Source organism: Bos indicus, chromosome 12 (genome assembly GCF_029378745.1).
Source record: "Bos indicus isolate NIAB-ARS_2022 breed Sahiwal x Tharparkar chromosome 12, NIAB-ARS_B.indTharparkar_mat_pri_1.0, whole genome shotgun sequence".
NCBI lineage: Eukaryota > Metazoa > Chordata > Mammalia > Artiodactyla > Bovidae > Bos > Bos indicus.
Window position 1 is genome coordinate 24,485,160 of NC_091771.1, and position 26,734 is coordinate 24,511,893.

A 26,734-nucleotide genomic window follows, 5' to 3' on the forward strand; every position below is an offset into this window, starting at 1 on the left:
TGCCAAGATGTGCTTAGTTCCAGTATAGTCACTAAAAGAGTAAACATGGCTAAGTCTTCAAAGAACCTAAGACGGGCTTCAATATTACACTGATGGAAGTACAAAGGTGCAAGGCCAAAATAGCTAAATATACAGGGGAAAACAATAGTACATGTTCTCAAGTAATGAAAAAATATATCAATCTATCACACAATTTTTTCTGCATTTGACTTTCAGTTTTTATAAAAACAGAAATAAAGTGCAGATATCTTTAAAGGCAATTTAAGAAACTATTGCAAACTCATCTTAGGCACTAGTCCTGCCATCGCCTTCATTTTATTTTCTCATTCTCTCCAAACAGCATTCTCTTGTATTTCCTCCATACACAGACAAAACAAAAAATCCCTTACATACCTTCAGTTCAGTTCAGTCGCTCAGTCGTGTCCGACTCTTTGCGACCCCATGAATCTCAGCACGCCAGGCCTCCCTGTCCATCACCGTCTCCCGGAGTTCACTCAGACTCACATCCATCAAGTCAAAAATGCCATCCAGCCATCTCATCCTCTGTCGTTCCCTTCTCCTCCTGCCCCCAATCCCTCCCAGCATCAGAGTCTTTTCCAATGAGTCGACTCTTCGCATGAGGTGGCCAAAGTACTGGAGTTTCAGCTTTAGCATCATTCCTTCCAAAGAAATCCCAGGGCTGATCTCCTTCAGAATGGACTGGTTGGATCTCCTTGCAGTCCAAGGGACTCTCAAGAGTCTTCTCCAACACCACAGTTCAAAAGCATCAATTTTTCAGTGCTCAGCTTTCTTCACAGTCCAGCTCTCACATCCATACATCCATACATGACCACTGGAAAAGCCATAGCCTTGACTAGAAGGACCTTTGTTGGCAAAGTAATGTCTCTGCTTTTGAATATGCTATCTAGGTTGGTCATAACTTTCCTTCCAAGGAGTAAGCGTCTTTTAATTTCATGGCTGCAGTCACCATTTGTGGTGATTTTGGAGCCCAGAAAAATAAAGTCTGACACTGTTTCCACTGTTTCCCCATCTATTTCCCATGAAGTGATGGGACCGGATGCCATGATCTTCATTTTCTGAATGTTGAGTAAGCTCTCATAATTCCAAATGCCCTTTGAAACAATCTCTTGCTTGATAAAATGACACAAATGACGATCCAGAAGAACAAGAGTATAGGAATCAGAAGAAAGATCCTTTACCCGTTTACGGTGAAGGATATTGTAAAGGATACAGAAGAACAGCCAGATGAAGAGGTACACAGGATGGAGTACAGAAGGGTTTTAGGCCCAGGACCAAGGAATCGAGGTGGCCACACCCTCCTGGCACGTGGATGCATTCACCAAAACCAGAAGCTCCTCCTTTGGCCATTTTGCAATTAAATTGTTTGGGGTTTTTTGGTGTTAAGTTGTAGGAGTTCGTACTATACTCCAGATATTAACACCACATCAGATGTGTGATCTGAATAGTTTCTTCCAGTCCACGAGTGCCTTTTCACTCTATTGACTGTTGATTCTTTTCAATCCTTTGAAATACAGACGTTCATAGCAGGAAAGGTTTCAAGAGCTGGGATGAGGACTTTTTGATCACTTGTGTTAACTGGCCATACCCAAAGGAAGAGTACATCTTCTTTTATCTTCATGATTGTGGATGTTTTACAACCTGGAGCTAGGCAGCCTTGCTAACTCTCCCAGCAGGCACCTTCCTACTCTCCCAGCAGACAATGGGAGATGGGACCGTATCTTCCTTGATGACTGCATTTCAAATGGATGGCTGAGGGAGAGAGGAGGTTAAAGGCTTTTTTAAAATGTGTATCTTTGCAGGTTCCTTAAAAAATAAAAATAGAGTCACGTACGATCCAGCAATCCCACTTCTGAGCATATATTCAGAAAAGATGAAAACTTTAACTCAAAAAGATACATGCACCCCAATGATTTTAACATGGTGAAAATCTGGTCCTACCAGTCCTTCTGCATTTATTAGCCTTCATACTTCTTTAAAAGGAAATGCCGCTCATGAATTAATCGGATCCCTTGAGGTATTATAAAAACAATTATAAAAATAAGATAAATGCTTAATTCTATTTATTTACCAGTTTTCATTAGTATTAGTAACAGGAGATATAAGTATTTCTCTGTATTTATTACTTTTTTTTGATGTGGAAAATTTTTAAAGTTTTTATTGAGTTTGTTACAATATTCCTTCTGTGTTATGTTTTTTGGGGGTTTTTTTTGGTCACAAGGCATGTGGGATCTCAGCTCTGTGACCAGGGATCGAACGCGCACCCTCTATACTAGAAAGTGAAGTCTCAACCACTGCACCGCCAGGGAAGTCCCCTGTATCTATTATATTGTATAATATGTTAAATGGCAGAATTAAGCAAAAAACTAAAACATAATGGTTACCAATTGAGGGAAGGACAAACAGAATGAAAAACTGGAATGGAAAATAAAATTTCTGACTTCAATTTTATTTTGTAGATTTGCTTTGAAACTATATGATTATTTTAAATACTTACAAAAATAAACTATAAAATAATTGCTAAGAACCCCAAAATTTTCAATTTCTAAAAGCAAAAACAAACACCTCTGTGTATCAAGTTGCTGATAGAGATAACCAGAGAGAAATTATTTTAAACAACTTTAAAAACTCATAATTTGTGTATATATATTCCCAGTAGTATACAATCTAAGGTCAAAAAACCTTCCATAAAAATCTTTAAATGTCCCAGAGATCATCCTGTTGATGGTAAGCATTTCTGTTGTCATTCTGAGATGGCAGCAAATGTTACATGGGATAAAGCAATCATGATTTTGATGCAGTTGGGGACCAATATCTTCAGTGTGAGAAAAAGGCTATCAGATCTAGGAGCTAGAGTTTAAATAAAAATCTTATAGTACCGAATTTTTTATATGACAAATCTTGTTTTATTACCTCCCTACCTTATTAATGTTTTTATTTAATTAAGCCTAAAAGTATAATAATAATTTTAAGGCACTGTTCTATACAACCATTTATCTACCAGGCTTAAGCTCTGAAATACATTTTTTGGACATATTAAATATTTAGTACAGGTTTGAAGTTGCCTCCTTTTTTTTTCAAGGAATATAAAATATACAGATAATTGGGTTTGTGTATAAACAGAATGTACTTGGCTTATTAATGTAAAAAGGATTTAAAATTCTAACAGAATTTTATTTTCTCCTTTTATTTACTTACTTGTAAATGCTGCATTTTGTATCTCTAAAAAATAAAGTCCATTTTTTCTTATTCTCATAACGAAAAAATCCCTATTCCATCTAATGTCACTGTATTAGTTTGCCACAGCTGCCACAACAACATACTGCAGGCTAGGAGATTTAAATAACAGGAGTTAATTTTTTCAGCATTTGGAGGCTGACATCCAAGATCAAGGGGAGAGCAGATCTGGTTTCCTCTCTGGGCTCTCTGATTGGCTTGCAAATAGCCCCTTATTGATGTACCCTCAGAAGGTCTATTGTTTGTGTGTTGGCAGTCATACTGGATTAGGGCCCACCCTAACAACCTCATTTAATTTAAAGGCCCTATCTTCACAATGTGATTGTGAGGTACCAGGCATTAGGGCTTCAATATATTAATTTGGGGAATGGCACAATTTAGCCTGTAACAGTTAACAGTAATCCCTTAGTATTAATATCACATAGCCAATTCACTGGAGAAAGCAATGGCACCCTACTCCAGTACTCTTGCCTGGAAAATCCCATGGATGGAGGAGCCTGGTAGGCTGCAGTCCATGGGGTCGTTGAGTCAGACACGACTGAGTGACTTCACTTTCACTTTTCACTTCCATGCATTGGAGGAGGAAACGGCAACTCACTCCAGTGTTCTTGCCTGGAGAATCCCAGGGATGGTGGGGCCTGGTGGGCTGCCGTCTATGGGGTCACACAGAGTCGGACACGACTGAAGCGACTTAGCAGCTGCAGCAGCAGCAGCCAATTCACATCCAATTTTCCTACATTTTACTACACAATGCATTGGGCAGAGTGGAAACACTGTCAGACTTTATTTTTCTGGGCTCCAAAATCACTGCAGATGGTGACTGCAGCCATGAAATTAAAAGACACTTACTCCTTGGAAAGAAAGTTATGACCAACCTAGACAGCATATTCAAAAGCAGAGACATTATTTTGCCAACAAAGTTTCGTCTAGTCACGGCTATGGTTTTTCCTGTGGTCATGTATGGATGTGAGAGTTGGACTGTGAAGAAGGCTGAGCACCGAAGAATTGATGCTTTTGAACTGTGGTGTTGGAGAAGACTCTTGAGAGTCCCTTGGACTGCAAGGAGATCCAACCAGTCCATTCTGAAAGAGATCAGCCCTGGGATTTCTTTGGAAGGAATGATGCTAAAGCTGAAACTCCAGTACTTTGGCCACCTCATGTGAAGAGCTGACTCATTGGAAAAGACTCTGATGCTGGGAGGGATTGGGGGCAGGAGGAGAAGGGAACGACAGAGGATGAGATGGCTGGATGGTATCACTGACTCGATGGACGTGAGTCTAAGTGAACTCCAGGAATTGGTGATGGACAGGGAGGCCTGGCGTGCTGTGATTCATGGGGTCGCAGAGTCGGACACGACTGAGCGACTGATCTGATCTGATCTGGGCAGATTGTATTATCATGCTGTTGCTTTAACCTGTTACCCTGTGACTCTTTTTCTTAGTATACTGATAATTAGACCCAGGGGCTTGATTCAGTTCAGTTTCAATTGCTCTTTCTTGTGAAGATATTTCATAAACAGTAATAGTATGGAGTACCCTATGTCAAGAGGTATATAATACTTGACCAGCTCACTTTTTGTATTGCAAAGATTGATAAAATATTGTCAGCCTGATCCATTCCTTATAAAGGTCCCTTTCACACTTCCACTAATGGAAACCATTAGTTATTATTTCCTCAGTCATATCCAGTCTATTAATATGTCCATCAAAGGAATGCTTCATCTCTGTTGCATTTTTTTTTTATCTCTACCATTTCTTTTTAGTTCTTTCTTAGGATTTTCATCTTTCTGCACACATTACCTATCAGATCTTGCATGCTGTCTATCCCTTAGAGTTCTTAGCATATAAATCATAGTTTATATATTGAATATTATATATTGAAGTACAGTTTATGTGTTGTTCATTATATTAGTCACAGGTGTACAATACAGTGATTCATTATTTTTAAAGGTTATACTTCATTTATAGTTATTATAAAATGTTGGCTATATTCCCAGTGTTGTACAAAATATTCTTGTAGCTTATTTTGTCCATAACAGTTTGTATCTCATTAATCATAGTTTTACATTGCCAGTCTGATAATCCCAACATCCATGTCACATCTGGTTGTGATACTTGTTCTATTTCTTTAAACTGTATTTTTGGCCTTTCAGTATGCCTTGTAATTTTTCTTGATAGTCAGAAATGATTTAGTGGATAAAAGGAACTACCGTAAATAAGCTGTTAGTTATGTGGTGGTGGGACTTCCCTGGTGGCTCAAACAGTAAAGCATCTGCCTACAATGTGGGAGACCCAGGTTCAATCCCTGGGTTGGGAAGATCTCCTGGAGAAGGAAATGGCAACCCACTCGAGTATTCTTGCCTGGAAAATCCCATAGACGGAGGAGGCTGGTAGGCTACAGTCCATGGGGTCACAAAGAGTCGGACACGACTGAGTGACTTCACTTAGCACTTATGTGGTGGGGAGGTGTGGGAGGGGAAGCAGTCTACAGCCCTTTGATTAGGTCTCAATCTTTTAGTGAGTCTGTGTCCCTGAAGTGTTTTTCAGACTTCCCAAGTGTTTCTCAGACTCCCCTGCCCGTAGGTGAGAGAAGACAGCTACAGTAGATTGGATTCAGGTATTTCCTTTCCCTCAGGTCAGCTTCTTGTTTAGTCACTAAGTCATGTCTGAATCTCTTTTGACCCCATGACTGCAGCTCACCAGGCTCCTCTGTCCATGGAATTTTCCAGGCAAGAATACTGAGTAGGTTGCCATTCCCTTCTCCAGGGGATAAAACTCCATCAGATCAGGCTCTGGTTAACTAGTTTCCCCTGCGGGCAGCTCTTGTTAAAACAACAAAGAGACCTGGTATTTTCATCCTACCAGCTTGCCTTATAGATTTCACACCTGCCAGCCTCTACAATTGCACGAACCAATTCTTTAAAATGAAGGGATGACTAGCCAGAGCAATTAGGCAAGGAAAGGAAATAAAAGGCACCCCAATTGTAAGGAATAAGTAAAACTTGCTCAATTTTTAACAGACGACATGATTTCATATATTAAAAATATTAAAGAACACATACACACAGCACATACAACTATTAGCACTAATAAATGTGGCAAGTTTTCAGAGTGCAAGATCAATACTCAAAAATCCATTCTTTTTTAATACATCAACAATGAATAATCTGAAAAGAAAATTCAGTAGTGATTTTATTTATAACTGAATTTACTATAGTTTGGTGACATGATGCGAAGAGCCAACTCACTGGAAAAGACCCTGATACTGGAAAAGATTGAGGGCAGGAGGAGAAAGAGGGCAACAGAGGATGAGATGGTTGGATGGCATCACCAACTCAATGGACATGAGTTTGAGCAAACTCTGGGAGATGGTGAAGGAGAGGGAAGCCTGGCGTGCTGCAGTCCATGGGATCACGAAGAGTCAGACGTGACTGAGTGACAAAACAACAACTAGAGACTAAGTTGTGTCCCCCAAAGTTCAGATGTTGAAGCCCTATTCTGCAGTGGGATTGTTTTTGGAGAGAGGGCCTAGTATCCTTACAAGAAGAGTTACCGAGGATCCCTTTCTCTCCTTCACCATCACGTGAGGAGAAGACAGCTTTCTACAAGCCAGGAAGAGAACTCTCACCAGAAACCAAGTCTGTCAGCATCTTGATATTTGGACTTCCCAAGAAGAACTGTGAGAAAGAGATTTCTGTTGTTTAAGGCATCCAGTCTGTGGCATTTTGCTACAGCGACCCTGAGACTAAGATAGCATTCAAAAATGAAAAGAAATATACAGGAATAAATTATCTAAAGAGATGAAAGACTTGTACCCTGGAAACTATAAATATTGCAAAAAAATTAAAAAGGATCTAAATAAATGAAAAGACATCATGTTCACAGATTTGAGGACTTAATGTTTTAAGATAACAACACTTGTCAAAGAGACCTACTGCTTTGATGCCTAATTCAATCCCTATCAAAATCCCAGTTCCTTTTTTTTTTTTTTTTTGCACAAATGAAAAAGCTGATCTCAAACTCATATAAAATTGCAAGGGGGCTGAAGAGCCAAAATAATATTGGAAAAGAAGAACAAAACTGGAGCACTTACACTTCCCAATTTCAAAACTCAGTACAAAGCTACAGTGTGGTACTGGCATAGGACAGACATATAGAACAATGGAGTAGAATTAACAGTCCAGAAACAAACCCATACATCTATGGCAAACTGATTTTTGACAAGGATGTCAAGTTCATTCATTGAGGATAAGAACATTCTCTTCAACAAATGGTTCAGGGACAACATGCAAAAGAATGAAATGGAATGCCTGCCACAGAACAGATACAAAAATAAACTCAAAATGGATTAATAACTTAATATAAGAGCTAAAGCTATAAAAATCTTAGAAGAAAATAGGGATAAATCCTGCAGAACCCAAACTAAAGTGATGTCATACTGGGGACAAAATGGAGGACAACAAAGATGCATTAAAGAAAAACAAAACATTATCGAATGTAATTGGCAAGAATTTACACCCTTCTCAGAAATCGGCAGAGGATGCCAGTCATCCTCAAAGACCAAGTCTGTTCATGCTATCTTTGGACTTCCTTGTTCCCCTGACACAACTACCCTGATCCAAATAAAGATCAGCTGAAAAAGTCAAATTACTTCTGCATATACCCTATATACACACTTTCGTCTGTGAGGAACTCAGAACTCCCATAGCCTGGAGTTTCTTGGCTTGCAGGTTGAAACCCTTGGGATAAACTCACTTTCTGCTTTGTATAAAATAAAATACAAAGATGGTTTTCAACAATCCTTATGACCTTGGATTTGGCAATGGATTCTTAAATATGACACCAAAATCACAATTCACAACAGGAAAAAAAAAAAAAAAACACATAGACTTCATCAAAAATTTAAGTTTGTATATCAAAAAAATATCAGAAAAGTGAAAAGACAGTCTACAGAACTAGAGAAAATACTTGTAAATCATATATCTGATAAGAGTCTAGTATCTAGAATATACAAAGAACTCATAATTTAGACAACATAAGGACAAACAACTCAATTTAATAATGGGCAAATGACTTGAATAGACATTTCTGCAAAGAATATAGACAAATGGCCAATTAGAACATGAAAAGACTGCCAATATCACTGGCCATCAGAGAACTGCACATCAAGACCACAGTTCAGTTCAGTTCAGTTGCTCAGTTGTGTCCTTGACTCTTTGCAACCCCATGGACTGCAGCACACCAGGCCTCCCTGCCCATCACCAACTCCCGGAGTTTACTCAAACTCATGTCCACCGAGTCAGTGATGCCATCCACCATCTCATCCTCTGTCATCCCCTTCTCCTTACACCTTCAAACTTTCCCAGCATCAGGGCCTTTTCCAATGAGTCAGTTCTTTGCATCAGGTGGCCAAAGTATTGGAGTTTCAGCTTCAGCATCAGTCCTTCCAATGAACATTCAGAACTGATTTCCTTTAGGATGGACTCGTTAGATCTTCTTGCAGTCCAAGGGAGCCTCAAGAGTCTTCTCCAACACCGCAGTTCAAAAGCATCAATTCTTCCACACTCAGCTTTCTTTATAGTCCAACTCTTACATTCATACATGACTACTGGACAAACGATAGCTTTGACTAGATGGATCTTTGTTGGCAAAGTAATGTCTCTGCTTTTTAATGTGCTGTCTAGGTTGGTCATAGCTTTTCTTCCAAGGAACAGGCGTCTTTTAATTTCATGGCTGCAGTCACCATATGCAGTGATTTTGGAGCCCAGAAAAATAAAGTCTGTCACACTTTCCATTGTTTCCCCATTTATTTGCCATGAAGTGATGGGACGAGATGCCATGATCTTCGTTTTCTGAATGTTGAGTTTTAAGCCACTTTTTCACTCTCCTTTTTCACTTTCATCCAGAGGCTCTTTAGTTCTTCACATTTTGCCATAAGGGTGGTGTCATCTGCATATTTGAGGTTATTGATATTTCTCCTGGCAATCTTGATTCCAGCTTGTGCTTCTTCCAGCCCAGCGTTTCTCATGATGTACTCTGCATAGAAGTTAAATAAGCACAGTGACCGTATACAGCCTTGATGTACTCCTTTCCCTATTTGGAACCAGTCTGTTGTTCCATGTCCAGTTATAACTGTTGCTTCTTGACCTGCATACAGGTTTCTCAGGAGACAGGTCAGGTTGTCTGGTATTCCCATCTCTTTAAGAATTTTCCAGTTTGTTGTGATCCACACAATCAAAGGCTTTGGCTTAGTCAATAAAGCAGAAGTTGATGTCTTTCTGGAACTCTCTTGTGTTTTCAATGATCCAATATCAAAAAATTGATGGCAATTTGATCTCTGGTTCCTCTGCCTTTTCTAAATCCAGCTTGAACATCTGGAAGTTCATGGTTCACATACTGCTGAAGCCTGGCTTGGAGAATTTTGAGTATCATTTTGCTCAATTGTGCAATTATGTGGTAGTTTGAGCATTCTTCGGCATTGCCTTTCTTTGGGATTGGAATGAAAACCTACTTTTTCCAGTCCTGTGGCCACTGCTGAGTTTTCCAAATTTGCTGGCATATTGAGTGCAGCACTTTCACAGCATCATCTTTTAGGATTTGAAATAGCTCAACTGGAATTCCATCACCTCCACTAGCTTTGTTCCTAGTAATGCTTCCTAAGACCCACTTGACTTCACATTCCAGGATGTCTGGCTCTAGATGACTGATCCCACCGTCGTGATTATCTGGTATGTAATCAAAACCTTCTGAATCTATGCCCTGACCAGTAATGCTGAAGAAGCTGAAGTTGAATGGTTCTATGAAGACCTACAAGACCTTCTAGAACTAAAACTCAAAAAAGATGTCCTTTTCATTATAGGGAACTGGGATGTAAAAGTAGGAAGTCAAGAGATACCTGGAGTAACAGGCAAATTTGGCCTTGGAGTACAGAATGAAGCAGGGCAAAGGCCAATAGAGTTTTGCCAAGAGAACGCACTGGTCATAGCAAACGCCCTCTTCCAGAAACACAAGAGAAGACTCTACACATGGACATCAGCACATGGTCAATACCAAAATCAGATTGATTATATTCTTTGTGGCCATAGATGGAGAAGCTCTATACAGTCAGCAAAAACAAGACTGGGAGTTGACTGTGGCTCAGATCATGAACTGAACCTTGTGCACACCAGGACCCAGGCGATAGGAGCAGTGACCCCACAAGAGACTGACCCAGACTTGCCCATGAGTGTCCAGGAGTCTCCCGCAGAGGCGTGGGTTGGTGTGGCCTGCTGCAGGGTTGGGGGCACTGAGTATAGCATGTGTGCATGGGACCTTTTGAAGGAGGTTGCCATTATCTTCATTATGTCCACCATAGTTTGGCCTGAGGTCAAGTAACAGGGAGGGAACACAGCCCTGCCCATCGATAGAAAACTGGATTACAGATTTACTGAACATGGCCCCGCCCATCAGAACAAGACTCAGTTTCCCCTTTAATCAGTCTCTCCCATCAGGAAGCTTCCATAAGCCTCTTATCCTTCTTAAACAGAGGTCAGACAAACTGACCACATCACAGAAAACTGACCAATCTGATCACATGAACCAAAGCCTTGTCTAACTCAATGAAACTATGAACCATGCCATGTAGGGACACCCAAGGTGAATGAGTCATGGTGGAGAGTTCTGACAAAGTGTGGTCCACTGGAGAAGGGAATGGCAAATCAGTTCAGTATTCTTGCCTTGAGAACCCCATGAACAGTATGAAAAGGCAAAAAGACAGGACACTGAAAGATGAACTCCCAAGGATAGGTGCCCAATATGCTACTGGAGATCAGTGGAGAAATAACTCCGGAAAGAATGAAGAGACGAAGCCAAAGCAAAAACACCACCCAGTTGTGGACGTGACTGGTGATGGAGGTAAAGTCCAATGCTGTAAAGAGCAATATTGAATAGGAACCTGGAATATTAGGTCCATGAATCAAGGCAAATTGGAAGTGGTCAAACAGGAGATGGCAAGAGTGAACATCAACATTTTAGGAGTCAGCAAACTAAAACGGACTGGAATGGGTGAATTTAACTCAGATGACCATTATATCTATTACTGTGGGCAAGAATCCCTTAGAAAAAATGCAGTAGCCATCATAGTCAACAAAAGAGTCCAAAGTGCAGTACTTGGATGTGTTAGGTAGGTAGAATAGGGAAAAGGAGTTCAAAATGGCAGTGGCTAAAAGACAAGGAAGGTCAAAGGAAGGTCCGAGGACCAGAGTGAAGACTTCAGGCAGAACAAACAGGACTCCTGGCTAAGCCCAATTTGCATAGGGCAGGCCCAGGTGGAGGAAAACATATAAAAGGAGGAGCCAAAGCGCTTTCTCATGGACTCTCTCTCTCCTGAGTGCCTGCGCGCACTCTCTCTCTCTCTCTCTCTCTCTCTCTCTCTCTCACTCTCTCTCTCCCTCCCCTGCACGCTCCTCCACTCTCTTCTCTTCGAGTCTTGGATTCTCCTGCTATCTTCTAACTAAAATGGAGCTGTAATACTGATTTGCCTAAGAGCTGTAGCACGGTTTGTCCAAGACCTGAGAGCTGTGATGCGCCAAGGGCTTTAATGTCCGTTGCTCCAAATTTTTGTTGTGATGAGACAAAGAACTGAGGAACATACACTTGCGTGACAGATGCAATCTCAAAAACGACAGAATGCTCTCTGTTCGTTTCCAAGGCAAACCATTCAAGACCACAATGAGACCACAATTTCATACCCACGAGGCTGGTTATGCATGTGTGCTCAGTGGTGTCCAAGTCTTTGCAACTGTATAGACTACAGCCAGCCAGGCTCTTCTGTTCATGGGAATTTCCAGGCAATACTGGAGTTGGTTGCCATTTCCTCCTCCAGCGACCTTCCTGACCCAGGGATCCAACAACCCAAGTCTCTTGCATGTCCTGCATTGGCAGGCAGAGTCTTTACCACTGAGCCACCTGGGAAGACCCAAGGATGGCTTTCAAAAACAAAACAAGACAAAACTATTGGTGAGGATGTGGAGAAATTGAAACTGTCATACATTGCTATCAGTATGTAAAACACCTCTGCCACTGTGGAAAACAGTTTATTGATTCTGCAAATATTTAAGCATGGAATTACCACATGACCCAGCAGTTCCATTCCTGATTATTGACAAGGAGTGTTTCCTTGACTTTAGTCAGGGTCCTCTAAGCTCTCTCAGCCTCTACTTTAGTATTGGTCTTGTGGGACCTGCATCAACTAGTTGTCATAAGAATCAAGTCAGGTCGGTTTAGAGAGAACCCTTACCAGGATAACTTATCATCCTCAACCTGGTCTGCCTTCAATTAAGAAACCTGTTAAAATGGTTTGGCCAGAATTTAGCCCTTATATATAGTGTTTCATTTTAGGAAATTTCCACCCGCTGGCTATAGGGCCTCACTTGTTTATGATGTTTTTAACTGACTCCAGTTCTATACTAAGGTCTCTTTTCTCTATTGCAATAATTCCTAAGTAAAATCTGCTTTGTTTTTATTCGCTGATTGAATTACTGTCAGATTCTGGTTTTCTTCAACAGTATATACCCCAAAGCATTGAAAACAGGGTTTAAACAAATACTTCCACACACATATTCATAGCAGCAGTATTCACAATAGCTCAAAGGTGCAAATAACCCAAATGTCCATCGCTGGATGGATGGGTAAATTGTGGTTGCTGCTGCTGCTGCTAAGTCGCTTCAGTCATGTCCGACTCTGTGCAACCCCAGAGACGGCAGCCCGCCAGGCTCCCCCGTCCCTGGGATTCTCCAGGCAAGAACACTGGAGTGGGTTGCCATTTCCTTCTCCAATGCATGAAAGTGAAAAGTGAAAGGGAAGTCACTCAGTCGTGTCTGACTCTTAGCGACCCCATGGACTGCAGCCTTCCAGGCTCCTCTGTCCATGGGATTTTCCAGGCAAGAGTACTGGAGTGGGGTGCTATTGCCTTCTCTGTAAATTGTGGTATATACATACAAATAAGATGGAGTATTAGCCATAAAAAATAATGAAATACTGATATTTGCTATAAGGTGGATGAACCTGGAAATCACCTTTATGTGAAAGCAGACAGCACAAAATGATCATATAAATCCATTTATGTGAAATACTCAGATTAGGTAAACCCTTATGAAAAGGCAAAATGATAGGATACTGAAAGAGGAACTACCCAGGTCAGTAGGGGCCCAATATGCTACTGGAGATCCGTGGAGAAATAACTCCAGAAAGAATGAAGGGATGGAGCCAAATCAAAAACAATACCCAGTTGTGGATGTGACTGGTGATAGAATCAAGGTCCAATGCTGTAAAGAGCAATATTGCATAGGAACCTGGAATGTCAGGTCCATGAATCAAGGCAAACTGGAAGTGGTCAAACAGCAGATGGCAAGAGTGAATGTCGACATTCTAGGAATCAGTGAACTAAAATGGACCGGAATGGGTGAATTTAACTCAGATGACCATTATATCTACTACTGCGGGCAGGAATCCCTCAAAAGAAATGGAGTAGCCATCATGGTCAACAAAAGAGTCCGAAATGCAGTACTTGGATGCAATCTCAAAAACAACAGAATGATCTCTATTCGTTTCCAAGGCAAAGCATTCAATATCACAGTAATCCAAGTCTATGCCCCAACCAGTAATGCTGAAGAAGCTGAAGTTGAACGGTTCTACGAAGACCTACAAGACTTTTTAGAACTAATACCCCAAAAAGATGTCCTTTTCATTATAGGGGACTGGAATGCAAAAGTAGGAAGTCAAGAAACACCTGGAGTAACAGGCAAATTTGGCCTTGGAATACAGAATGAAGCAGGGCAAAGACTAATAGAGTTTTGCCAAGAAAATGCACTGGTCATAGAAAACATCCTCTTCCAACAACACAAGAGAAGACTCTACACAGGGGCATCACCAGATGGTCAACACAGAAATCAGATTGATTATATTCTTTGTGGCCATAGATGGAGAAGCTCTATACAGTCAGCAAAAACAAGACCAGGAGCTGACTATGGCTCAGACCATGAACTCCTTATTGCCAAATTCAGACTGAAATTGAAGAAAGTAGGGAAAACCACTAGACCATTCAGGTATGACCTAAATCAAATCCCTTATGATTACACAATGGAAGTGAGAAATAGATTTAAGGGACTAGATCTGATAGAGTGCCTGATGAACTAGGGACAGAGGTTTGTGGCATTGTACAGGAGACAGGGATCAAGACCATCCCCATGGAAAAGAAATGCAAAAAAGCAAAATGGCTGTCTGGGGAGGCCTTACAAATAGCTGTGAAAAGAAGAGAAGCGAAAAGCTGCACTCAAGACGCCAGCAAATTAGGAAAACTCAGCAGTGGCCACAGGACTGGAAAAGGTCAGTTTTCACTCCAATCCCAAAGAAAGGCAATGCCAAAGAACGTTCAAACCACGGCACAATTGCACTCATCTCACACACAAGTAAATTAATGCTCAAAATTCTCCAAACCAAGCTTCAGCAATACGTGAACTGTGAACTTCCTGATGTTCAAGCTGGTTTTAGAAAAGGCAGAGGAACCAGAGATCAAATTGCCAACATCCGCTGGATCATGCAAAAAGCAAGAGAGTTCCAGAAAAACATCTATTTCTGCCTTATTGACTATGCCAAAGCCTTTGACTGTGTGGATCACAATAAACTGTGGAAATTTCGGAAAGAGATGGGAATACCAGGGAATACCAGGTGGAATACCAGATGGAATATCAGGGAATACCAGGTGGAATACCAGGGAATATCTGCCTCTTGAGAAACCTGTGTGCAGGTCAGGAAGCAACAGTTAGAACTGGACATGGAACAACAGACTGGTTCCGAATAGGAAAAGGAGTACATCAAGGCTGTATATTGTCGCCCTGCTTATTTAACTTCTATGCAGAGTACATCATGAGAAACGCTGGGCTGGAAGAAGCACAAGCTGGAATCAAGATTGCCGGGAGAAATACCAATAACCTCAGATATACAGATGACACCACCCTTATGGCAGAAAGTGAAGAGGAACTAAAGAGCCTCTTGATGAGAGTGAAAGAGGAGAGTGAAAAAGTCAGCTTAAAGCTCAACATTCAGAAAACAAACATCATGGCATCTGGTCCATCACTTCATGGGAAATAGATGGGGAAACAGCGTCAGACTGTATTTTTTGGGGCTCCAAAATCACTGCAGATGGTGACTGCAGCCATGAAATTAAAAGACACTTACTCCTTGGAAGAAAAGTTATGACCAACCTAGATAGCATATTCAAAAGCAGAGACATTACTTTGCCAACAAAGGTTCGTCTAGTCAAGGCTATGGTTTTTCCAGTGGTCATGTATGTATGTGAGAGTTGGACTGTGAAGAAAGCTGAGCACTTAAGAATTGATGGTTTTGAACTGTGGTGTTGGAGAAGACTCTGAGAGTCCCTTTGACTGCAAGGAGATCCAACCAGTCCATTCTGAAGGAGATCAGCCCTGGGATTTCTTTGGAAGGAATGATGCTAAAGCTGAAACTCCAGTACTTTGGCCACCTCATGTGAAGAGTTGACTCATTGGAAAAGACTCTGATGCTGGAAGGGATTGGGGGCAGGAGGAGAAGGGGACGACAGAGGATGAGATGGCTGGATGGCATCACTGACTCGATGGACGTGAGTCTGAGTGAACTCCGGGAGTTGGTGATGGACAGGGAGACCTGGTGTGCTGCGATTCATGGGGTCGCAAAGAGTCGGAGACGACTGAGCGACTTCACTTTTTTTAGAGTCTGAAAGCTCTTAGGTTCCAGGAGTGAGAAGAATAGAATGTAATTATTAACAGGAATGAAGAAAATGGTTTGCAACTAGACATTGTTAGTGGTTTCACAACATTGCGATTATACTACATGCACCGAATTGTGTATTTAAAGATGTTTCATTTTACGTTTTTTGAGTTTCAATAATGTATTTTTTTAAAGCTTATAACCCAACAGCTGAAGTTGTTCAAAAGTGAAGAATTACAATCAGACACTGCAATATGCGCTGGTTATTCCGCTTCTGAAGGTTTAGAACTCTTCAGTGAGGTGTTTTGTTTTTTAACATTGCATTCATTGGCACTTGACTGGTACACCATCATAGACTGCAAGGCCGGCACCAGTATAGGCAGAAATGGTGTCGTTCCCTAGCATGAGAATGGACAGAGCAACAAGGAAAGTTCGTTACAAGCTTCTTTCACTGTAGTACTTCAACCGGGCTTCCTACCTCACAAATAGTCAACAGGCTACCTCGCCTTTTAAGGACCTGGACGCCGGGTCGGCGAAGGCGCTCGTGGACCTCGCCCTGTCACCGGGCTCGAGTCACTACGGGGCTCGCGGGGGCGGACCCAGGCGGGAGCATCCCGGCGTCGAGCCCGCTGGCCGCGGCCCAGTCTTCCCACCTCCACCACTTCCGCCCGCGGCCAGCCGCCCGCACCGCCCAGCGCGCCAGTCGGAAGTGTGGGCGCCGGAACAGGCGGTCGGCGGGGCTGCGGCGCCGCGCGGGCCAGAGCGGGGGCGGGGCGTGCGGGGACAGCGCGCAGCAGCCAGCACGGGGCCGACGTCTGTGCGTCGCGTTCTGGCCGAGCGGAGGGCGAGGTCAAGAGTTGGCCGTCTGCACAGGTGGGCCGCGGCGGGAGGGCAGGGGCGCGCCCGCGGCGGGCCGGGTAGGCGCGCGAGACTCGGGGCGGGGTCAGAGGGGAACGAACGGCTTCCTGAGTGGCTTTTCGCCGCTTCCGGGGCCTGGCGCCCGCGCGAGGAAGACGGTGTTCTTGGAGACGCGGCGGGCCGGGCCGAGCCGAGCCGAGCCAGCATCCCCCTCGGCGGTCGCCTTCGTCTCCTCTCGTGTTTTTCATTTTAGTGTTGACGTTTGGTTTGCAGCTACAGGTATTTCCAGAAATTCGCTAGAATTTGGCGTAGCGCTTTTTGTGGGGAGGGTGGCGGGGCGGGGGCGGGGTTTTTGGTGTCCATATTGAATAAGGCTGTCAGCTGGGCTGTGGAATTGGGGCGTTTTTCAGGTAAAGTCCAAGTTGTTAACAAAGCTCGAGCAGTTACAGGAGACTCAGGTCCATCAGGGAAGTCAGTGGGATTGATGGCGGTATTTAGAATTGGATTGATGACCGATCCTCGCCGTGGTTCCTGGGAGTTCAGAAATAAACTTGGCGAAGAGCCACCCCTGGAAGCCATCTCCGATAACCACCACCGGAGAGGGGCAGCGCGTATCGTAAATAGTCTCTGTTAGGACTCGGGATAGAAAGTGATTAGCGCGGTTTTCCGAGTTAGATTGAGTACAGTGAAAAATGGTTGATAACCATGATGTAAAAATAGATCAAAATTAAGACAAAGTATTAACTTGAGCAGAATCAAGTCCTTATTTTAAATGCTTTTAAAAATTCAAAAACGAGTGCTGGGTTGAGTGGTCTGAAGGTTGTTAAGATTTAATAATAAAAATCTGAAGATTAAAAAGAGGAGTCTGAATTCCGGTCTAGTTGTGTGATCCTGAGAAAATCACTAGTTCTGAGAGCCTTATTCTGTAAAATGGCTACGATAATAATTACAGTGGTATTCTCACCGTTCTAGTAGATTCTGTATTACGGTCAGAATGTTTGGATTTGTAAGTGGTTATGGGGTTTTGTAGTACTTAAATATTTAAAGTCACTAAGCCCTCCTGTCCTCCATCCCCCACAGTTTAGTGACAAGAGATCTGATTTTAAAGTCATCACATTTTGCCTGTACCTAGTGTATCTTCATCTTTAGATTCAGTGGTCAGAAAAATTTCACCTTAAGTTCATGTTAAATCTCGCATGAACTTTTGTAGAATAGGATTAACGTCTTATTCATTTGTGAAATGTTTATTCCTGGAACCTGTACGGTGCTTGTCATTTTTGGTGGGTTTGTGAATTTTTTCCTGTCTTCTACCTTCTTTTTCAAGACTGACCTGGCAAAACTTAAGCTTTGGGTTCACCGAAAACAAACCAAAACAATTTTACATGGAAAATGCTGTTTTCTGTTGCTTAAAGGTGTGCTCAGTTCTGTATAGACACACGGGGTGATTACAAGGAGTTAGGTAAAGAATTAGATTACAAATAATCTTGATTTAGCATCACTTTCAGAGCAAACAGCATCTCTGTGAGAGGCAGAGAAGATCTAGCAGTAGACTTCAACATTGGCAGCGCTTTTGAATTGCTTAGGGAGAGTCAAAAATGCTGACCGCTGGGCCCTAATCCAGACCAATTAATGAGAATTTCTGGAGGAGCGTGGGTATCCCACCTGTTAACAGTTTCCAGGGATACTGTGTTGTGCAGCCAGGATGAGAGTTTGTGTATTAGAGGAATGAGGTTCTTCTAGAGTGTGTCTTGTTTGCTTGGAGGGGACAAGCTGGAAGGACTGGAGCTACATTGGACAGTGTAGCCTGAGGCATTTGGGAGAATGTTAAAGAGGACTTTTACCTGCAGGTGTGATGAAATGTTTTGATTTGTAAAATGAACTGTGCAGTGACCAAGGCCAAAGGGCAGGCTGTTAAAATCCTGAGTAACAGCAGTGACTGTGAAGAAAGAAGAAATTAAACAAACGTTCTCTCCTGGATGTTAAATATTTTTAACAAATTGAGTAATGATTTTAACTTGCAAACTTTTTTTTGCTCTACCTAGTTAAAACTGTGTTTTCCAGAATGAGTGAATAGACTGTCAAATGTGAATTTGTGACTGGTTATTTTTAAAGTGTCATACAAATATACATACTTCAGTTTTCCTTGTTAATTACTAAGTAATCTCATATGTTGATTTATGTTAATTTAGGGGTTTTGTCATTTTTGTTTTTCAGTACTCTTAAGATTGATTTCTAAAGATATGGTTTTCATCCAGCTTCATCAACGCACATAAATTTTCTCCTTTTTGGACTCCTGTTTTATATCACAATGGTGAGCTACAAATCAGTATGTTAATATTCTTAGAATATTCTCTTCCTTCAAAAAATATCAGTATGAAACAAATAATCCTGATAGCTACCCTAGTTACTCTAACTGGGAAATTACTTAGCAATTGCATGCAAAATCTTAAAATATGAAGCTCATCTCTCAATTCAGTATTATAATCATATCCAGGTTACACAGATAATCTATCTGTCCTTATTCTTGTGAAGTAGTAAAAAGAAAAAATTTCTTGCATAGAATTTTCCAGGCAAAAATAATGGAGTGGGTAGTCATTCCCTTCTCCAGGGGATCTTAACCAACCCACAGATCGAATCCTGGTCTCCTGCATTGCAGGCAGATTCTTTACCATCTGAGCCACCAGGGAAGTCCTCTATTTACCATAGTCCAAATCACTGGCAAGAACCTTGGGTATAAGTATAAATAGTTTTGGGGGTACAGGTTTCTCATGTTTTGAAGTTCTTGTTAGTACAGATTTTTTAAAAAAATTAACAAGAAGTATAACCTGCTTACTGCAATTAACATTTAAACAGCATTAGGATTAGCCTTCTAATGGCACATTTCTGCTTACCACTTACAGTCACTAAACATATGTAGGGCTGGGCGTTTAACTTTAAACGTTAAAAAATTAAAAACGGAAGAAAAAGATCACTTTCTAATGTTATAAACAGCATTTGACAGAGAATAAATGAGCACTGACTACCCTGTTGAATAAACTTCAGAAAACATGTGTCTTCTCTTGTTGGGATCTTGCCTGTGTACCCTCGCCTTTTTAGAGAAAAGTGGAGCTATCACAGTGGGGTTCTTACCTTATATTTTGCTTTCATATTGTCTTAAGTATTTGAATGCAGTAGTGAATAAATGATAACTGGCATTTACATATGCAGGTATATCTCACTAGACCTTTTACAGTTTTGATATCAGAAGATTAAATATTTGAGAAGAGTGGCTGTTTGAAATGGTCTTGGAATATACATTTGATTGTGTTTTATACTTTTTTGATAAGTTATAAACTTACTCTATAAGGTTTTATAGCCAAAATAAAAGAACCTTGTGTTTTTGTGAAGAGTATATATTGGAAAATAGTTTATGCTCAAGAATCTAGTTTTGAGTTCTTGGGGAACAGTTTCACTGAATTCTGCCCATGAGATTTTTTAAGTAAATTGTTATAAATTTAACAATGTTTTGAAGTAATGGCATATTTCAGACTTTCTTTTACCTACTCCATTTAGATGCTTGGTAATGTACAGGTTCTATTGCTCTTCTAAAAGGCTGGTGGTTTTTGTAATATTAATTCTCCATCCTTATAACTAGGATGACAGGGTCACTTCAACCTTCATGATTTCTGAAATCTGGCAATATATAGTCTTACTCCTGCCCTCTTGGGATTTTGATGGGTACTAGGAGTTTTTACTCCATGGAACTTGGTAGATTGAATTGTTGGAGAGTCCAAAATAACAGAAAAATATGAAAATTCTTTGCCTCTCAGTGAAATTAAAAGTGATTGTCATTGTGAATGAAAAATGGTTTATCTCTGTGTGATACCCAAACCACAAAACTAGAAAGAAATTATTGGTGGTATATTGGCTTAAGTTTTTTTTAATCTAGTATTTTTTATTCTTGGGTATCATTACAAAAGAATACTGTACAAATAAAGAAGACAGAGTTTACCCTTATTAATCTCTCTTGCCTTATAAGACAGGTCTCTGAGAAATCAAAGAAGGATGGGGATCTACTAGTAGATCTCAAACTACATGTAATAATAATACTGTATTTTCATCAGTTCTAAGGTGCATCTGCTTTTGCTTTTACATTTTAATTACTGAATTGATAATGTAACTATGATACAGTTAGTGACATCTTAAACTTATTATTGGCAGCATACTCTTCTTCCCTAATGTTAAATAATAATTCAGGCATGTAACTGATGGTATCTTAAATTCATTAAAAATCGGTAAAGGTAGCCATCATTTATTCTGTTTCTTCTAGGCACTGGCCTAGTTTCTGTTCATAATGTTAAGAATGTCTAAGTTGATATTAGGCACCAACATAATAGCCCCCTCAGTTTTTAGGATTCCTAGCAGCTTAAGGGATTTCAGTTTTTGCTTCACTTTAATTGCATACCTGATGGCCAGTGTATTTTCCTAAATGATGCTCTTAAAATGCTGAAGTTTATAAAATGGTAATAGTTGCCATATCAAACCTTCAGCCCTGTATCAGCTGTACAAGCATGACCAGAGAAAATCATTGTAACATTTCTTAACTAATTTGTAGTCAGAATCAGGTGTCTGAGATAACCATATTTTTTCCTGTAATATGTCTTGAGCATGCAGTGGGGTGGGTGGAGGAGAGAAAGAAAGGAAAATGTTAGACCTATTTTAAAAAATAAAACACTTAATTAGAAAATGTTATATGATATTGTTATTTTTGTGTGAAAATAACTAATATAATAAAATACACCATTTACTTTTTACAGCAACAAGCTTTAGAACTAGCTTTGGATCGTGCAGAGGTGAGGCATGACTAAGTTACATATTGAAATAGTGTTGTCTTTAATTGACAAAACTCAGTTTCAAGAGATTTTTGTATGTGACTGTCCAGGGCATACATTAATATTAGGATGAGTATACTGTCTGTAAATATATATATAAGGATACCAGATGATGTTTGAATCATCTATTACTTGGAATGCTCAGATAGTAATGCTGTGGAGTAAAAACTGAACAGTATTGTGAGTTAAATGTTTGAACAAGGACATAGAGTTTCTGAAACTCTGTTTTCTGTTTTAACAAATTTTCTATTTGCTTAATTAAAGGGGAAATAGCTCAAATATGTAGAGTCTTTGTAATTGGGTATGCTATATATATTCTGAACAACTATAAAACATTGAAAATATTATTGACTGTGAAATCACAGTGGTGAAATGGTATGATTTTGCTTATAACATGCAAGTAAATATTGAGCTAAATTTTACTGCAGTTTAAATTTCACTTGTTTATTACACATATTTAGAAGTTTAGTAGGTTTCCCTAAAAGGTATGATTTAATATGCATGCAAGACTTGAATGACTGAATAGTCTTTAGCCTTACACATGATTTAAATATACTTAATGCAGTTGTTCATGCACTAAGCAAAAGGCCAGCTGTTTTCTTAAACTTTTCTTTTTTAGTATGTCATTGAAAGTGCCCGGCAGAGACCTCCTAAAAGGAAATACCTATCTAGTGGAAGGTATGAATACTTAATTGATGGTAACTTAGATATGCTGAAATGTGATGATAGCCACCATTTATTTCTTACTAGACACTGAGCTAGAAATGTTGTATCATGGGTACTTTGCATATACAGTTGACCCGTAAACAGTGTGGGTTTGAACTGTGCAGGTCCATTTATTTGCAGATGTTTTACAGTAAACACTACTGTACTTCATGGTAGAATCTGTGGATGCAGAGGAACCACAGATGCAGAGGGCCAGCTATAAGTTACCTGAGGATTAACCTCCATGTTGTACAGGGGTCAGCTGTATTAGTAATTTCTAAACTGATGTAGCAGCAGCAGCCATGTCCAGCCTCTTTTCACCACCCAGTTTTTGGGAAATTGTGGGGGGAATGACAGGAAGATTCAAAATGTTTATTTTATGATTATTATATTCACAATACTTTGTATGTTGTTTTTATTTTATTTTAGAAAATCTATATTTCAAAAACTTTATGACTTATATATTGAAGAATGTGAAAAAGAGCCTGAGGTTAAGGTAAGTATAATTTTTTTATATTATTATGGCTTTTGAAATATAGTGGAAGAAGGGAAGTTTGAAAGAATTAGATTTGAAGCAGGTAACGGTTTGTATTTTTGTTAGTGAACAAATATAGTACTTTCTAACCAGACTACCTGATTCTGCAGCTAAACCAGAGCTCTGGCTAATCTGGTACCAGGCAGATAGCCTACTTGGGTAGGAGAGGTGAGCAAACTCAACATGTTTGCTGAGTAGCAGACTGTCTCATTGGGAAGTTAGAAGAAGCAAAACCACCATGTATATTGTCTTTTGCTTCTTTTTCTTCCTGAGAAGTTATCTGTAGACCAAAGATCAGGAGAAAAGTAACCTATCTCCTCATGGTAATTTGCACTGGAAAGTTAAAACTATTGCAGGACATGTAGGAAATTTAGATAGACAATAATAAAAGGTGAATTTGGTCACAAAAATTAGTTCATGGCCAAATTAAATTTATTTTTATTGAGCATGAACATATGGGCAGTAGAAATATAATAGAAATTGATTTCTTGAAATTTTTTGGACCCTTGAGTTATAAGGGCCTTAAAGGCTCTAGTGAGCTTCTGTTGTGTGTCTTTAATTTAAAAATGAATACCTCTTAGGCAAAAAATTAGTGGAATTCTAACAGTATCTGTTTTAAAATATTTAGGAAAAACATGGTTGTGAAACCATGAGTTTTATGGCATGTTTTCCATACATTTTATTGGGGAATAATTGACCTACAATAATTTGTGTATGTTTGAAGTATGTAACACATTTTGTAAGTTTTGACATGCATTGTTTTAAAAAATATTGAGTAAATTTGAAGATCTAACTGGCCTTATTAAACGACTCATGAATTGGACAGCATCTCATCAGACAGAGATACTCTGAGGAGTTAACACAACATGGAAGAGGTATATTGTTAAGGAGGGCAGGACAAGGAAAGAAAGTCTGAGTTCACTGGAGGAAAGTAAAACTTGAGGAGATGCTGGCTTTTCGTTGGCTAAGCTACAGGTGTTTTCCATTGGCTGGGCTGCAGTCCTTTCCCACTCACTGAGCTTATTGCTGGGCAAGAAGAAAGTCTTCCCCTAGTTGGGGAAGGAAAATAGTTGCATTTCCTGTTTAGGAGTGCAAGGTAATTCTCTTCCTGGTGGGATCAGTAATTGATGTCTTCCCGGGGGGTAATGGATGATGAGTGGTGGAGCAGGAGAGTTCCCTCTGCAGGCCTTCCCCACTCGAGTTTTAATTGAGGTTTCCTTTTATTAATTTTCACATTATACACCCATCAGTTATCACCACAGTCTGTATGATGAGCATACATAGAACTAAGGTAGGAGAGATACATAAAAGATTCCAGATTGGTGTTGACAGCCACTGTCCACCAGCCAGATCTGGCTCACGGCATGTTTTTGTAAATGAACTTTTACTGGAATCCAGCAACACCCCTTGTTTTATGTCTTGTCAATGGCTGATTCTGAGATAATAGCATAGTTGAATAGTTGCAACACAGACCTTATGGCCCACAGGCTAAAGTGCTATGTGGTCCTTTAAGAATAAAGATATTTTCCAGCTTTGCATCACAGTGGTTAAAAGTTGCTTTGCTTTGCTTTTTAAATATTTATTTATTATTTTCAAAATACAGTTTTTTGTTTCTATGTTGACTATAGGTTAAGAATTCATAATTTTTGCATATGACTATATATATACATGTTGAAAATAAGGTACTGTAAACAGGCTTGTATTTTGAGGTCATGAAAAATATTCTATTAACTGATAACTTTTCACAAATAAGATTTGATGAAAGAAATTATTATAAGTGGGTTTCACTTTAAATTGTATGAGTTTCTAAAGAATGGATTTTGATGTATATATGTTTCCTGATAGTTTTCTGTTTTTTGGTTTTGTTTTTAGCAAAGTGGTTTCTAGGAAGCTGTTCAATTCAATTTACAGAAAATTACTTAAATCACTTTCATCCTCTTAACTAGTTGCATATCTTTGAATTTAACATTTCAGCTAATTAGAGCTGTTGAGCTTATTTGGATCTAATTTAGGCCATAAAATGTTTAAGAAATGTGCTCTGTAACAGTACAACCAAAGAGAATGCCTCATATTATTTATGCACATTTAAACTTAATAGAAACTAACTATACATTATAGCCTCTTTGAAAAAAAATTACATTTAATGGTTTTCCTTTCTAAATATTTTTAATATTTGCTACTTGTGTACTCAGGTACATATATTTGTATTTAGGTGGTTTTATTTTATGGATCACTTTTTCTTGGTGATATTCATTTGCATAAAACAGTAATAGATCAACATTAATTTTATATAGATGTGGAAGGAGCATCAAAGATTAACTAACTCAGGTCTAGTTTCGTTAAGTGATTGCATTATTTGAAATTATGCTGGATTATTTTCATGAGCTCTGCCTCTTTCTAAAGCAGAAATTAAGAAGAAATGTGAACTTATTAGAGAAGCTTGTTATGCAAGAGACATTGTCATGTTTAGTGGTCAACCTATACCCAGGAAATGAGGGATATTCTCTGATGCTCAGGGGAAAAAATGGATCAGGTAAGACCCTCCAGAGGGCAGCAGCCACGAAACTGCATCTGCTGGGCAGGATGTGTTGTCTTTTAGAAAGAGCCTTCACCCTGCTGAATGATCTGTCCTTTACATCAGTGATGCCTTGACAACAGAAAACTTTGATTTCAAATTTTCTTCTTTATGATGTTTTGTTACAATATGAGAAGTTAACTCTCCTGTGATTAGCCTTGCTGAATTTGAGAAATATTCTAATTGAGAAAGGTCTTTGAAATTAAATCATAAAAGATGTAATTTTAAAATGTGTCAATTTCCTTTCATTCTGTTGCTGTTAATGTATTTAAGATGGTGTAAGGTGTTTTAATCTGTTTTTCTTCTATGCTTTGAATATATTTTGAGTGTGAAACTTTCAAAGTTAAGCAGACTCACTACCTTTTGAATAGTCTTCAACATCTTATTCTGATTAATGTGAATGTCAGAATAGAATTCTAAAGTATTAACACTCTGAGATTTCACCAAAGAGGCCTTTAAATTTTGATTTGGTGATGATACTATAAGTTCTGTAAGGAACTTACCCAGTTAAAGATTTTTAAGGATTTTTTTTCTTGTATTGGTCGTTAATTGTAAACTGTAACACCAAGAGAAGTTTGGCTTGTAAGTAGTCATTTTTCGAAGCTATACCAGATTATCAGTCTGACTTCCAGATTAGCTTAAGGGAGTTTTAGTTAACGGTTGGAATTTTATCACACTCTGATTATTGAACTGCTGGCTGGGATTTGTTTTGTGATTGTTGTGCCAGATGTTTTCCATAGGATGTTAGGTATTTTTCTCTCTTCCAGTCTAAAACTGTTTATATACAGTTTATCAAGATTTTTATGAGGTGATTTATTTTTTAGATAAGTGAAGGACTTCAGCAGAGCTTTTAGTTTTATTCTCTTTATTTTTATGAAAAGTTACTTAAATTATTGCCTAAGCTTTTTGGTGAGCCTGATCACTTTCAGAAACTTTTATGTTTAAAAATTAAGATTCTGAGACCATTCGACTGCCTTATGAAGAAGGAGAATTGCTTGAATACTTGGATGCAGAAGAATTACCTCCAATTTTGGTTGATCTCCTAGAAAAATCTCAGGTACAAAATTTTTCTCCATAAAATGTCCTTAGATTTGCCAAATACATGTTGTTTTGTGATAAAGAATATTTCGTTTTATTCTCATTAGTTCTTGGAAAGGGAAGTGAGACCTAATATATATATGCCTGTATGAAA

The 26,734-nt window shown here is 39.5% G+C and overlaps 1 protein-coding gene and 1 long non-coding RNA gene across 13 annotated transcripts in view; one reads left to right on the forward strand and one right to left on the reverse strand.

Moving 5' to 3' along the window:
• The window catches only part of LOC139186195 (uncharacterized), a 65,224-nt gene extending 48,586 nt beyond the window's left edge, over positions 1-16,638 (reverse strand). The window contains exons 1-2 of the long non-coding RNA XR_011569731.1: positions 16,477-16,638; positions 394-1,770 (exon numbers count right to left, since the gene is read on the reverse strand). This is a non-coding gene — a long non-coding RNA (uncharacterized lncRNA). The remainder of the gene's footprint in view (positions 1-393; positions 1,771-16,476) is intronic.
• A 101-nt stretch (positions 16,639-16,739) lies between these two features.
• Positions 16,740-26,734, forward strand: part of SUPT20H (SPT20 homolog, SAGA complex component) — a 39,494-nt gene continuing 29,499 nt past the window's right edge. For 3 of the 12 annotated variants that reach the window (XM_019971378.2, XM_019971383.2, XM_070800176.1), the window contains exons 1-7: positions 16,974-17,135; positions 19,071-19,167; positions 21,653-21,688; positions 22,347-22,405; positions 22,862-22,928; positions 25,371-25,500; positions 26,496-26,599. In XM_019971378.2, the coding sequence (XP_019826937.2) occupies positions 19,165-19,167; positions 21,653-21,688; positions 22,347-22,405; positions 22,862-22,928; positions 25,371-25,500; positions 26,496-26,599 (399 nt within the window). In that variant the 5' untranslated portion in view covers positions 16,974-17,135; positions 19,071-19,164. Of the gene's footprint in view, positions 16,872-16,972; positions 17,136-17,244; positions 17,267-19,070; positions 19,168-21,652; positions 21,689-22,346; positions 22,406-22,861; positions 22,929-25,370; positions 25,501-26,495; positions 26,600-26,734 lie in introns of those variants that run through there. The other 9 variants (XM_019971379.2, XM_019971384.2, XM_019971381.2 and 6 more) reach the window with 6 other exon arrangements.